This window comes from Centrocercus urophasianus, unplaced genomic scaffold (genome assembly GCF_019232065.1).
Source record: "Centrocercus urophasianus isolate 14NV4802_14NV808 unplaced genomic scaffold, USGS_Curo_1.0 seq_11, whole genome shotgun sequence".
In the NCBI taxonomy this organism is placed as follows: Eukaryota; Metazoa; Chordata; class Aves; order Galliformes; family Phasianidae; genus Centrocercus; species Centrocercus urophasianus.
The window spans coordinates 88,602,794-88,617,663 of NW_024884253.1; the positions used below are offsets into that span (position 1 = coordinate 88,602,794).

At 41.5% G+C, this 14,870-nt stretch overlaps 1 protein-coding gene across 3 annotated transcripts in view; it reads left to right on the top strand.

Annotated features, from left to right (window-relative positions):
- The window catches only part of NFATC1 (nuclear factor of activated T cells 1), a 111,329-nt gene extending 97,290 nt beyond the window's left edge, over positions 1-14,039 (top strand). For all 3 annotated transcript variants that reach the window (XM_042840056.1, XM_042840057.1, XM_042840059.1), the window contains one exon: positions 11,507-14,039. In XM_042840056.1, the coding sequence (XP_042695990.1) occupies positions 11,507-11,556 (50 nt within the window). In that variant the 3' untranslated portion in view covers positions 11,557-14,039. The remainder of the gene's footprint in view (positions 1-11,506) is intronic.
- Positions 14,040-14,870: the final 831 nt, after the last annotated feature.

Here is a 14,870-nt window from a genome sequence, read left to right on the forward strand (position 1 = left end):
AAAAAAAAAAAAAAAAAGTATTTATTTTGTGAGTTTTTAAGAAAACAGAATTTTTGTCTGTCAAACTCCAGTTTCTAACCAGAAGTTTATGTGGCAAACACAGCTCTGACCCACCCTTCAGAAGCTCGTCCAAATGCAGGTATATGCATGCAGCCTCGGAGTGCTCCCCAACACCAGCCTCCAGTTATCTTTTATCTCCCTACTTAGCAGTTAATGTTAGGTATTCTTTCTATAGTTGTTTTTTTTTTGTTTTGTTTTGTTTTGTTTTTTTCCTATTCTGTAAAATGGAAACAGAGGTTTCCATCCGATTGAATGCCAGGTTTCCATTCTTTATAATGTTTCCTCTCAAAACAGTTTGGAATGAAAGTATTTCAGAAATGTGTGTGGATGGAAGCTACTGGAGATAATCATTTGTTTCATGTAACTGTTTTACAAAAGGTGTGGTGCACTGGAAAGGCTGCTGTGCAGAATGAACAGCAATCAGCTTGCACAGCCTGTCATCCAAACCTTTGTTGCAGTTAACTGTTTTCCTTTGGTTACATCAGTTAGGTGCCCTTTACTGTGTGAGGCCACCAGCCTGAGCCCAGAGACTGAAGGGTGTCCTTGCAGGGTCCTGTCACAACATTGTGTCTGAATGCTTAGCTAAATATTACACATCTGCAGGCCCACAGCTGAGAGCTGAGGTCCTCTCTAGTGGTGAGCACTGAGCTCAGCACAGCTTTTGTGGCACAAATCAAGCTGCAAGGGGGAAGAACTTCTCCTTCCCTGGGAATGCACCTGTGATTCTTAGTGGACTCCTGCAGCTGTGCCTGGTGTTGCCTGTTGACCTTGCTCTGTCGATCCATTCTGAAGAACAATTCTGTAGCTTAGCACAGTGTGTGGGAGAGAGGATGAGTAGAAAATATGTTTTGCCATATTTGCAGCTCTGTCACACTGGGACCACGTGTAAACAAGAGTATTCTTCCAGCTGCTCTAATTTAAGCTGCTTGCTATAGGCAGCGTTAGCATCCAAGCAGTATGAGAGTTCAGCAGCTGCCTAAATGTGGTGGTTTTCATTGCTGCGCCTCCTGTGCTGGGCAGAACACCTCATAACACCTTGCTGGTGGTTACCCACTGCAGCTCAGGAATGTTTAGTTTTGCTCTTTGGCTCTGCTTGCATCAAAGGACCTCAAGTATAGATCTGTGGAATCAACTGTTGGCTCAAACCCTCCCAGATAAACTGGAAAATTTATGCAGAAAAGGTCTTCTAGTGTAGCTAGTGAGGTGTAAAGCTGACAGACACATCTGGGTCTTAAAAATGTTGTCAGCCCCACCCAGCCTTCATCTCCCATCAGCAGAGTGTGGCTGCTCAGCGAGCCACATCACATCCATCATTGTATCTTCTGAGCACAAAGCCCTGTGAGCTTGGGCTTATAAAACAAAGCTCAGCCTTTATAGCAGGCCTGCGTGGGAACATGACCCAATCTGGGCTCATAACATTTCTCATTGCCCCCAAAGAAGCACACAGGCACATCACAGATCATAGAGCACCTAGCATTGTGTGTCCCTACATTGGTACCCGCTTGCTAACAGGTAAAAATAATGATATTGACATTGGTCTTTCATCTTCACATTGATCTTCTCTGTTCCGCGTGCATCTTGAGGTTTGCTGATGAAAAGGGTTAGAAAGGAAAAAGGTCCAGATGACAGTGATGATAATGGGATGAGTCCAGTTCCTGACAAACCCAACACTCTCCTTACTCAGAATCAGACCAGCTAGACTATGCTGTATCTTTTAACCTGTTGCCAGGACATTTCCACTATTGAGGCTCAGTGCTTCTCCCACCGTCTGATGTCCATCAGACTTGGAGGCTGATTCAGTGGAAAAAGAACTGACTCCTTTGGTGATTCTCTGCAGTGGAAAGAAAGGGATGCTCAGCAAGTGCCCGTGCACAACCCCAAGGTGTCATTCTTCCCTCCAGTTCTTATTTCTTTGCTTTATTTGAACATGAGCTGGGGATTCTTTTGCAAACAGTAGTGCAAAGTGACTTGCTTTGGAAGATTCCAAATGATCACAGAGGTCCACAGTATTATTCCATGAAGTCAATTTAGGAGCATATGTGCTAATGCCATTTATTTGATTTAGAACTAATGAAAGTTTCAGTAATGTGCAATTACAAGAAACTTAATGACCCCTTTATATTGAATGCAACTTTTCTGGCACCTAATATGCTTTGATGAATTGCTCATGTGCAATGCTGGAAAGCTTCTATAAAGATTTATAATTGTATAATCAATATGGAAATTCAGTGTTATTTGGCTTTTTAAAACTCTGAAATGAGATTTTGGATTCTCTTTTGCTCCCCATTGCCCTACTGTACCTCCAGATTTTTTTTCTAAAGCTAATCTGTCATTTCTTCTAAATTTGGAGAAAACCCTTCCTACTGAAACCTAGAAATAAAGATCAATTCTTTTCGTAGCATAACTGCCCTCAGCTGTCTTTGTAGCACTGAGGTAGGAGATTTCTAGATAAGCTCTGTAAACTAGACTGAAAGTATTTTTCCCAGTGCATAACTTAGATGTAAAACGGAAATGCTAGAAATGATAAATCAATCCAGAAATGGTGAGTGAAGTGCCTGAGTACATCAGCAGCCTCATTGTTCCTCTCAAGTCCAGTGGCACAAGCTTCATGTGCAACTCACAGCAGCGTGTTCCAGGCCCAGCACTGAGGACTGATCCACGCATGTTGGAAGGAGCTTCCCTGGTAGACAACTCCTGTGCCAGGCTCAGGGCTTCACAGCCTTGCTCCTGACCTGCTGCCCCCTCTCCATTTGCCATCTCTGGGACTACCAGGTGGATTCAGCCTTGTTCTTCCAGCCCTGGTATGCTCTGATTGCACGGTCTTGAGTGCTGCCCTCAGCTCAGTTGTCTGCCAGTTGGGTGGTACCATCATGGGATGGGATCAGAAATAGGAGAGGAAAAAGAAAAGGAAGTTTCCTTTTGCTGTGTCTGAAGCTTGACAAATGCTGCCTGAGATGACTGGAGGCTAAGAGCAGGCAAATGAAGAATTGCTTTCAATTTCAGTCGATTTTGTATACACTCTTGTCATGCTTCAGGGTGTGATTGGTGAGTTTTGAGCACCAGCATCTGACAGGATTATTTTACTGCTGGGGACTAACCTGGAAAGCAACACTGATCATGAGAGTGAGTTGGTATTATTGTGTTTCACACAAGAGGGGCAAATTTCTGTTGTTTCTAGCAAAACAGTGTCTGCTCTTCCTTACTTCTTCCTCTCTCGTACGCACAAAGCTTCCACAATACTGACCTCAGGTTTTGGCTGTCTTAGGTAGTATTTGCATAGTTCTTCTGTCGTGTGGAAATTTTGCATGAAATGTAAAACACGTCTGTTTTGTTTCCCTTACAGATGCTTTTAGGAACGTAAACACATAATTTTGGTTAAAATGTGGTCTGTTGCCCAGCCCTTCCCTCATACGTGCATGCGTGTGTCAAATGTAGCTTGTACCATAGCAGGGCTAGTCCTGCACCCCTGTGCAGCCCGAACCCCAGCAGCTCCAGTTGAGGATAGCCTCAGTGAGAGCTACTGAAAATTTCCCCATGGACTCAGATTCTTTAGCTTAAATGCTAAACGGTGAGCACTGCCTTAAAAACAATGTAAGGTTTGGAACCCACTGTTCTGAGAATCACTTCCTCTCTGCTGATTCCTGTGTTACGTTACCAGCAGGCAGGGATTCAGCCCTAAGTATATGCAGAGCAGGAGGTGCAGGACATTGGCAGGGTTGCTTATGGGAGGGATGGATAATCCATGCCCAGTGTGCAGTGTGATGAGATTCGTTTAGTCTGAGCCACAATCAAGAGCCACAGTCAGACTGCTGCCACACATTGCTGTCACCACACTGCAGTGAGGATCCTTACCACTACAGAACAGTAGCTAGGGGAGATTGGAGGTACTGAGATAAACAAGGCAAAGGACAGAGCAGGTAGGATAATGGCTCCATGTTATTGGCTGTTAAGCACAAAACCCTGCATCCTGTCAAGCCTACATTTGTATGGAGGATCACGTTTTATAAAAAACATGCTACTTGTTGTCACTCACTTGCTCCACTGTCCCATTCTCAGTCTCCAAAAATAGAATGGCTTGTGGTGATAGTTTATTATGATTAAACAGATAAAAATAAGTTTATGGTTTTAACACATCCAGGACACCTGAGATAATACAAGATCTGACTTCTTATGGAACGTGTGAAGTTATATTTTCCATAGCTTCACAGGACTTGTTTTGTTTCATTTTTAATTCAGTAAGCTTCAACATGATCTATAGGTTTGCATTTCAAACTGGCGTCTTCGGAATTTGTCTCTGTCCTTTCTGAAATTTTCTTTAATTCTTAGCATAATAGTAGATTTGAAAATATTAATTATCTAAGACAACTCTCTTCTTTTCAATGACTTAAGTAATAAGTCTGTATTCTCTGTTGCAACTTTTGTGCATCAGAGAGGTTTATTAGTAGAGGGAAAGTAGGGACCCAGATAAAAACTAGGATTTTACTCATGTATCTGGATTCTTTAGTGAATTTGAATTCGTCTTGAGTGATGCTAACATTTGGCATTTGGTCTGAAATAAAGGGCTTGCAGAAGCACAGAAGCCTGATGAAGCAAGGTGTGTCATCATTTGTGGAAAAATCTGAGAGCAGTAATTGAAGACATCAAAGTGAATGTCATACTATGCTACAGGTAGCATGATGTTAATGTCAAACTCCTAAACTCCCTCCAGAGTTGTGTTACTGTATCACTGTTCATATGCTGCATAGTGACAGCGTGTTCAGAGCTGTGCTTAATGGACAGGAAAACAAGATTTTTTCTCCAGGATGCTTGTGGCCAATGAACCATTGCAGGCAAAGCACTTTGGAGTGTGTTTGCACTGTGCAAAGCAGTACATGAAGATATCACTGGCCTGGGAGCCTCTGTAGTTGAAAGGCTTGACTAACAGTGATAGATTCTGTTGAAAGGCAAAAATTAGACAGTTTTGCTACCTGGACTGCACCTCTTTTCTGAAGATTGTTCAAAAGTGAGACATAGATGTGCAGTTTGATCAGAGCCAGGCCGTGGAGTTCAAACATGGCAGTGCATTGGCTGCTTAGTTCTGCCCACTTGAGCAGTGAAGAGTATTATTCACACAGGCTTTTCACACATGTATCTTGAAAGATGCAGCTGGTATTATTTGTATTTTCCATGACAAGTGCAGCAGTCAGAGCAGAGCAGGTCACTTTTTGTTCCTTTTTGGTGAGAGAGCATTACATTATTCTGAACCTTTTGCTTCAGTTCTGCACCATCACGGAGATGGTGGTCACAGGTGGTCACAGGTGGGCAAGAAGTAACAAGGAAAAGTTGGTCTGTCAGTTGTGGAGGTGCCTTGGCTGTTCCCAACGAGAAACTATAATTGGTAGATAGTGATAGGACAAGGGGGAATGGTTTTAAAATAAAGGAAGGGAGATTTCAATCAGATATTAGGGGTAAGCTTTTTTACTGAAAGAGTAGTGGCGTGGTATGGTGCTGGAACGGGTTGCCCAGAGAGCTTGTAGGGTGGAGAACAGCAGAAACTCTCCTGATGAATATGAGCCCTCAAGCTTTTCCTCTGGAAACCTCCACTGGACTTCCTTCTTCTCCCAGTGGCCTGACAGTCTCTGGATGAGTCCTGTGCAGTACGGGCAGGAGGCAGACATGAGGATGGCTTGCAGCAATGCCAGCAACTTGAAACACTCACGCCTGTGCAGTGCTGCGTACCCATGGGAGTGGAGTCAACCTGGCTGTGTCTTCACACAGGACTGTATTAAAATTATCAGTCTGTGTCTCCTTTTGCAGCAGACAAAAGAAAACCCCAGGACTCCATTTAGTTTGTCGTATTGCATCCCAGTCATTAATTTATACTTGTGCACTGATGTCACTGAAAAGAAAAAAAAAAGCTTCTTGCCCAAAGCAAAGAACTGTTCATTTACAGCCTCAGCACCAGTTACCACATACTCAATGTCCAAACCTCTCTGGGACATTGCAGAAGTGGACTGAAGTTAACAAAAAGATGGTCACTGATTTCCAGAGTCTTTGGGGTGTGATGTGTGAGCAGTCTGAGGCTTCTGCTGACCACACATCAGAGCCTTAATTAAGAAAGGAGAGAAAAATAATGGGTGAAAGTGGAAGCTCCATGATAGAATCAGAGTTTCTCTTTCAGAAGGCTCTCAAGATTACTTAAAAGGTGTGCTTTTTTTGTTTGGTTGGTTTTTGGTTTTGCAAGAAAAGCTTCTGTGAGTAGAGAGCACATTTGTATTTCAAACAGTTAACAAAGAACCTGTTTCTTGTTTAAATTTGGCTTTAATCTGCCTGGCAAGATAGGAGCTGCAGGAAGGTCAGACTGGAGCGTAGACCACGACTCAGGACTGTGCAGAGGCCAGTGCTGCCACACTGTCCTCCAAAGCGTGGGCCACTCACTCTGCCATGGCCCACTCACTGGTGTTTGCCTAGTAGATCCATTTCTATGTAAGAATATTGGTAATTTCATAGTACAGAAGCTCAAGAGTGCAACCATGGGCATTATCATCATTAGCAGTGTGGGCAGAGATAGGATATGTTTTCAGAGTGCCAACATTCCCTCCCAAAACTGGAGGTTCATTTCTTTATAATTGTGGTTTCAATCCTGTCTCTCAGCTCACCTTTCATTTTTTTTTCAGACTCCTGGGAACATTTACCTTTAGGAGCATTAAATGACACATGGCTAAGTCTTCCAGACTCTCATCTTTGTGTACCCCCAAAGAGCTCACCGGTTGTAGCTTCTCTCCACTTCTTGCCCCTCTGACCTTGTAACTTCTTTGCTTTCAGTGGGATCAATATCTGAGACAGAAGGCAGAACTGGGTCTCAAAGGAACAGTTACTAAAACACAAAGCCATAATGCTACCTATAGGCAAATTAGTCATAAGATAGAAGGAGAGCAGAAGTCGCTAGAAATTTGCAGTTTCTCTAGTTGATAGAATCCAAGTTTAGATATATCTGGTCATCCTGTTTAGTGCAGAAACCCAAACTGTTGCATCGCTAAGGCACTGATTTTGCTAACTAGTGAAGCAAAAGTTTCCATTGCAAGGGCATTCTAAAGAGAAATTAAACACAAGGAAAAAAAATCCTCGCTATTAAATTAAAATGTGGTGTAACAGCTCACCACATCCTGCTGCTGTGGCATCTGCTGTTTAGAAAAGGAAAGGTTCTGCTTTCAGACGCTTGACAGGTAGAGAGGTCACATGTTACCTGCATTTCTCAGCACTATTACTTCTTGAGTTCATATCAGTGGAAAAGCTGAACATGATGATGGAAAATACCAGTCGAGGGAAGGCACTGTGGGGAACTGTAGGTTTTAGTGACAAAAGCAACAATACCCATTCTCTCCCCCGAGAATAACACTGAGGATTATGATTACTCAGTTTGTGTTTTAAAAATGAGTGTAAAACCTTTGCTACCTTTTTTTTTTTTTTTTTTGAAAAATGTTATGCTTGTTGAAAAACACAACTACTCTTGGAATGGTACTACAGATATGAATGTATCCAAGCAGCTGCTGAATCAAAGACTGGCACTTGTTTTAGAAAAAGAAACTCAAACCCAGGCCAAAACGTTGCTTGCACTGAATGCTGCTGTTCTGTGTCTTACACACAATCCTGTTGTAGTAACAGGTCTGTAAGCCAAAACTAGATCATTCAAAGCAACAGACTCCCTTTCATTTTTTTAATAAACATTTTGTTGGTAATTCGGGAGCAAAGAGAAAAATATAAATTGTTTTCTCTGCACCAACAGCATACTTTACCTTTCTTAGTTCTTGGTCCTACAGGACCAAGCAGAGCCCTGAGGATAATATGGGAAAGGAAGTGATGGATGGCAAAGGCACTGCCAAACACGAAGTGACCAACTTGTTCACATGGCATATGAACGATACTATCAAGAAGCAAATTTAAAACAAGAGGAAGTACTTTTTCCATCAACACATCCTTCAACGGGAACCCACTGAACCCACTGCAGGAAACCACGAAGGCCAGGACAGCTTTGGAAAACTATTAGAGGATTTCATGGAAGAAAGTCCATCTAAGTTCCCAAGAAACAAGGACCCAGAGCTCCTCTTGCTCCTGAAGCCCTCCAGCAGTCAGAAGGTATAAGGGTGTTAAAGAAAGAATCACTGGAGACATGCCTGGTTCCTGTGCTCTTTCTTGCAGAATAATGGACTTCTGTCAGTTGTCAAATACAGACCAGATGGACATACAGGATGTTTCAAAAAATCAGTCTTTCAATAACAGAATTTCCAAATAAAATATTTTCCTGAACATCCAGCAGGGTTAATAAAATTTGGAGTATAAAGGAAGCAAATTTTCCAGAAATTCAAAATTAAAAAATGTTGAAGACACTTCTAAGTCTGAACGGAAACCATTTGAGGAATGTAATCCAAATTTGCATGTTATTTTGACTAAAGTGCGTTTTCAACCCAACTTCTGTCCGTCGGACCTGGAGTGAGAGTGGAGCATCTTCATGTGAATGCTGGAGGAGACAGGTTTCGTGTCTCAAGCTGAGCCCAGCAAGCTTCACCCAGTGCACAGCCCACGCGTGCCTGCTGCCTGTTCTGTAGGCTCCTCATCTCTGGAGGCATTTCCTTCCAGTTCAGGTGCCTTGGTGGGCAGCTTGGGGAAGCCCGCTCTAGGCACACTTCCCCTTTCAGCTCTTGTGTTTAGCCCTCTCTGTGAGCAGTCTGCCTCTACGCTATCAGCTGCTTTGCTGAGTTACCTGTTCCCCCACTTGGGGCTTGCACCTTGTCTATCTCTGTGACTTTGTTTCCATTCCACTACTGGGAATTTTTGCCTCTTAAGTGCAATGGTGGGTAAAGGGGAAGAAACAGCAGTGACCTGTTGACCTGTTGACAGCCCTGCTGTCTGTGAGCCGACGTGGATGAAGCTGATGTTGCGCATACTCATAGCTAATTTGACTCTGTGAGATTTGATGGCAATGGCTACACTTCAGTTCAACACTGTCATTTTGTAGTGACTGATGTTGAAAAGTTGTCAGATGTTGTTATGTGAAGAATACCAAACTTGACTTACTCACCAAAATAGCAAAAATTTACCTGTTAGGAAGAATATAATAAAAATGCACGATAAAGCCAAAGATCCAGTCTGTATCCTGTTGAGGTCAGTGACCAAATTACGAGTTGGTGACAGCTTTATCTGGTTGCTGAGAGCTGAAGAGAGCATGAGCAACGAACCAAAGCAGGTGGGCTCCCAAATGAAAAGTCATGTCACCTCTAGAGTAAGTCATGTCTACAGGGCTTGAGTGACAGATGATTCATCGGAGGGCTGGAAAGGCTGCCTCTAAGGGCCTAAGCTGGTTTTGGTGATGGACTTCTAGCTCTTAGGTGTTTGTGTCACCAAGTTGCTTCCAAAATACTTTTTCTAAACACTTTAATGGGGAGAATCTTGTGCTGTTGGGCTGGGGGATATTATATGTGAGAATTTTATTGAACAAATATAGAGCACCTCAGCTTATGTCCCAGCATTTAGAGAATTGAGATTTGAGATACCTGAATGCAAACACTCTGGTGGTGATCACCTCTGTTTCTCCACCTCCCTGTCCTCACAGTTGTATTGCTTACTTTCACAACTGTATAGAGACATTGTGAAGATTTGCTATCTAACATCTGATAATTGCCCTGAATAGTGTTCTAATTTTATTTCGTGGAAACAAAATCAGAAACTTGGTGCAAAGTAAGGAAAAAATGTAATATTGACTGACCCATATGAGGATTTGTTTTCATCATTGCACTCGGCACAAAGATATCACTGTGAGTTTTGCTCTGTACCCAGTGCTAGTTTGAGAAGTTTATCAAAGAATCTATCTTTGCAAAAGCATCATGGAAGAATTGTCCCACAGAAAATGTGCACTGTTTGCATTCAAGGTAGAGATTCAGTTCAGGAAGTTGTCCAGCACCTTGCAGCGCATAAATGGAGTAGCATTTCTTGCTGTGTTCAGATGGCAGGGCAGTCTTTGTCACAGAAAATGGCTGGTTGCTTAAATTTGCTTCCCCTGTTCAGCAGTACTAAAGATAAACTCTGCAACACTCTCAAGAGCTGCTTTGCCTTCACATCTCATTTCCATGCTGCTTAGTCTGCTGCCATAAATATGTAGTTAGTTACAAATGCAACTGATATTTCTTTCTTAAGTATGGCACTGGCAGAAGTGGTTGCATTGGCCAGGACCTGTGACATTAATCCTGATTGATTCATGTGCTAAAATTACAAAATAGGCAATAGGTCTAAAGAAAAGAAAAAAAAAAGCATATGCATATAAAAAATAAAAGCCAACCACTTGTTTCAGGAAGTTGGTTTTAGGCGGGTTTGGTCTTTTCCAGTAAACACATGGAGTTATCTGGATGGCTGTGAACAGCAGCCCACAGGCAGAGGGAAACTTGGGCTTTTCCGTGGCACTTCCATGACGTGAGCATGTGTTTCCCACTCCCAGCATCTCTCACTCAGAAGCGGTGATAGCATAGCTGATGGCATTTGGTCTATCTTCATGTAAATCAGGTGGTGGCAGTCGCTGCAGGGAGGTGGGGTGGAAATGAAAGGGATGTTGTGTAGTCCACTGTAGACGACCTTTGCCAGGTTCTGTCATTTCCTGTCCATCTGCCAAAAATCACAAGCTGATAAATGGAAATAATGCGAGTGTGGGAAACTGTATTGCTTGATGACAACAGGGGAGGGAGAGAAGAATGAAAGAAGGCTCGTGAATAAAGAAAACATCACTTTATCAGAGATGCAGTTTGACTGTCTGATGCTGTGATAGTGGACCTTGTTTAATCTCTTCTCTAACTCTTGCCAAGGGCTTTACTGTGCTTGCTCCTGCTACCTGTCTGTGCAGATGGGAGCAAGGACTGTATGTCCATGTGTGCTGGGCACTATGAAAGGAGCATTTACACGTTATCAGCTATGGGGAATGGGGCAGCATGAGTTTCTTTTCTCTCTTTTCTTAATGCTGGCCTACGGTAAAAAAAAAAAAATCACGTGAAATCGTATCCTACCTAGGCATTGCTGCTCAAATGCCCAGTTCAGCTGGCAGCTTTGTACCATTAGCACATGACTAAGTTCCAAAGGGCTCTTATGATTCTGTGATTTCCTGCGGTTCTCTTTATTTTTCAGAGCCAATTCTAGAGGAAATGTAAGTGATTGAAAATGTTAAATATGTTTGATGCAATCGAGGGTCTAGGATGCTGCTGTTCTTGTGATGTCTGGTGTTACTGAATATTTAGCATGTCAATAACCATGGTTAATCTTGCTGTTTTGCACTGTGATCAGCCTTTACTAGCTATCTCGTGATGTTTCGCTTAATGTTCAGAGCTGCACTGAAACTATCAAATGGATGCAGGTTTGCAGGGCAGTTCTGCTCCTGCAGCATCGTGATGCTAATTGAGTCATTTTTTCCTGTGTTCTTTCTTTGCAGTAAATGAAATTATAAGGAATGACCTTTCCAGCACCAATGTCCATTCATAGCTTTCCATACGGGCCTACTATGAAATCCACACACTTTTGACTTAGCTGGCATGTCAGCTCGAGTGCAGAGACTCCGAAAATACTGAAGATGTTAACCTGGTAGCACTCTGATCTTCCACGTTACTGAATGTCAGGAACTGAAGATTTACCTCTTGCTTGCAAAGAAGTAGTTCCTCAACTTCAACTGATGAAATAGCTTTAAAGAAAATCATCTCAAAAGAAAAAGGAGGGAGTATACTCCAAGACTGCTGGTTTCACGGGACAAAACTAGAAAACTCAGCAAACCCTTGAGTGCTTCTTCCCAGTGCTGATCTTTTCAGCATGGCTCCACTGGAATAGAGCCCTGGAAGTGCCTTATTTTACCAGGTTGTGGCATCGGGGCATTTGAAATAAGCTTTGAATTTACTACCATTAAAAGTGTTGGTAGGTGTAGAGATGTAGAGCTTGCATTCTGGAGAGTGACATTGTAAAGACGCTTAGGACTGTGCAGCAAAGTAGGGAGTGAAATCCCTATCCAGCAAGATGTGGTTATGAATTCCAGAATTTCTTTGCCTTTTCTTTGTTGTAATGTATATCTTATTGCCTTATTCTCAGTGCATTTCAAATTCTCTTCATTTGTCATCATCTCAGCTTTCTTTAGCATATTGTCTTTATGTGCTAATGAATCATAGGATTGTTAGTAGTAGCACGTTAAGGTTTTAATTTTAATCTGGCTTCAGTCGTAGCACAAGTTGAATAGCACAAAACAAAAAAGGTTGATGGACAAAAAATTGAAATCTATCTATTACATGATAGATGAATGTGTATGCATGTACATACATACTGGTATATATGCATATATTTATATATGACAAATAATATAGATGATTGCCTGGTCAGGGCACTGAGTTTAGCAATAATTTCAATTTCTGATAATGCATTTCAGATCCACAACAAATATTTCCGCTCCTTCTTTTGAGGGTTTGTTGAACCTAAAGCAGGTATGCATTTTCTTTCCTCATGCAGTTAAGCAAGCACTTTACATAGGCAAGGAGGATGCATACAAAATACCTGTTATTTACCAAATGGCAAATTATGAGTTAAAGTAACTGTAAATAGCAGTACGGAAGAGTGTAAAATATTTGTTCAGTTATAATGTTATTATTCCGCAGAAGCCTTATAATTCTCTGCTACATGTACGAAAAAGAATATTACCAAAAAACCACAAGGGTTTAATATGCAGCGCTGTATAGTGTGTTTCCAGATTAGCTAATGTTCCTGAAGCTACAGGTAGGCATGTAGTGTAGCCTTCAACATTGTATTTTTTACAATCAGCTGCTTATTATATGAATAGCAACAACCTATTCTTGCGTATAACCAAAAAGTAAAAGTAAATAAAATAGCATGACTTAAATTAAAAATGTTTAACATTAATATTGTGCCTTAGGAATCTGTGCCCCCTTCCGGAACTCGGCCTGAACTACACCTCCGTGCTGAGGTGGCTCATTAACCGCGACGCAGTAAAGATGGAACAGGTTTCACAAAAAGGTGAAACCCTATTAAGCATTTTAAAACATTATTCTGCATAATTATGTCTTACTTTCTTTATTAAAAAAAAAAAAAAACGAAAGCCATATTTGTCATATTTGCACATTACTGTGAAGACATGAGAATATAATATGGCTATATGTACATAATATGCTGTTATTGGTCCTTATAATAGTCTGTTATTGCTCACCTGTTTAATCCCAGTTATTTACCCTGTATTTACCACTGTAGACGTTGCATGAAACATTTCTTATAGACTGCCATACGAAAAGTAAAAAGCTTGACAGACGTCAGCTTGACTTGTAGCTAGAAAATAGATCCAATAAAGCAAAATGTTTTGCTGGAAGCTAGTCTTAGAGTGGTTCATTTTACGTTATCTTGACAAATCTTCCTTTCTCATATAAAATATGCATTTTTACGTTATACACATATATATGAACATATAACTCCATCTCTTCTATGTGAAGCATCCTGCATCCTGCTAATATAGTCCTCTTAGTACGGAAGAAAAGTCTCTTGTCAACAGACTCTTCTTTATTCCCCCCTGCACTTAAAGACATTGCTGCCAAGGAAAGAAATCGATATACGATATAATTATCAGATTTTATTATCTCAGTGTTTCAAAGTTGTCGACAAAGTGTGCATGGAGGAATCTCTGGCTATGCCAAAGCATTGTTTTTTCACGTGCATAAATACCGTGGGTGAGGCTTTTTTGGTACAGGCCAACACACAGACACATCCTCCATCATGTTTGCATTTCAGCAGTAATTTTAGCAAGGTTTTCAATTGTATGGTTTGGATATGTTGCACCTCCTTCACCCTTATTTTTATTTTCCTCTTTAACCTATATAAAGAAACAAAACAAAACAAAAAAACCTGTTACCTTTAAGCCTGGATAATGGAAGATTATGCATCTCTTGTATATGTATTCATAAAATAAAATGAAAGCAAAAATATTTCCTGTATGAGACTATCTTGTTTTCAAACGTGTGTTATGGTTGTTGCTCTCAATTTATGAAAACACTTTTCACTGACCCCTTTCGAAAACAAAGCAAAACCAAAAAGCCACAACGCTTTGAATATAAGCACAGCCCTTACAGCCATGTTCAAAAAGGCTTTTACCATAGATAATTCTGACTATTAAAGAGAGCGCTCTGGTTGAATTTTAAGTGGTAAAACAAGCTACCTTATGCAGCAAATTACTTGCATCTATGTAGACTGCTTGTACAATAATTTCCTTTGATCTCCCTTGAACTATTTCTGAAATGTGTGGGTTGCTAAGGGTAGGCTTTGGGTCTGCATTCTTCAGTGCAGCACATTCAAGAGACATTTTGGTTAGGCTGGAGGGAAGGCTGCTCACAGAGAGGCAGAGAGGGATGACTTGTTTAGAGGTGCGTGTGACAAGCGTGATGGGTGACACTCCTTGAATTCCCTTCCACACCATGAGAGAAGGCACAGATGTGTATGTAAGTCTTTGATGAACAAGGACCATCCTCTGCCTTGCATTTGTTTTCCTGTATCGGGTGACACGTTGCTCACTATCACACCAGGCTTCAGTGAGTCCACTGCTGAATCCCTCCTCCCTCAAGGAGAGACATATGCTCCAAACCTCTTTGAACCCAGACACAGCCCAACTCCTTAGACATCAGTCAGAATTCTCTGCTTCCCTGTTTGCGGGTTGGAAATACTGATATTACTCCTCATGTGGACAGCATAAGCCTTGTTGTTGATGAGGTTCCTGGAAAAAGGAAAATACTGAAAATGCTGTCACACATTCTTTATATCTT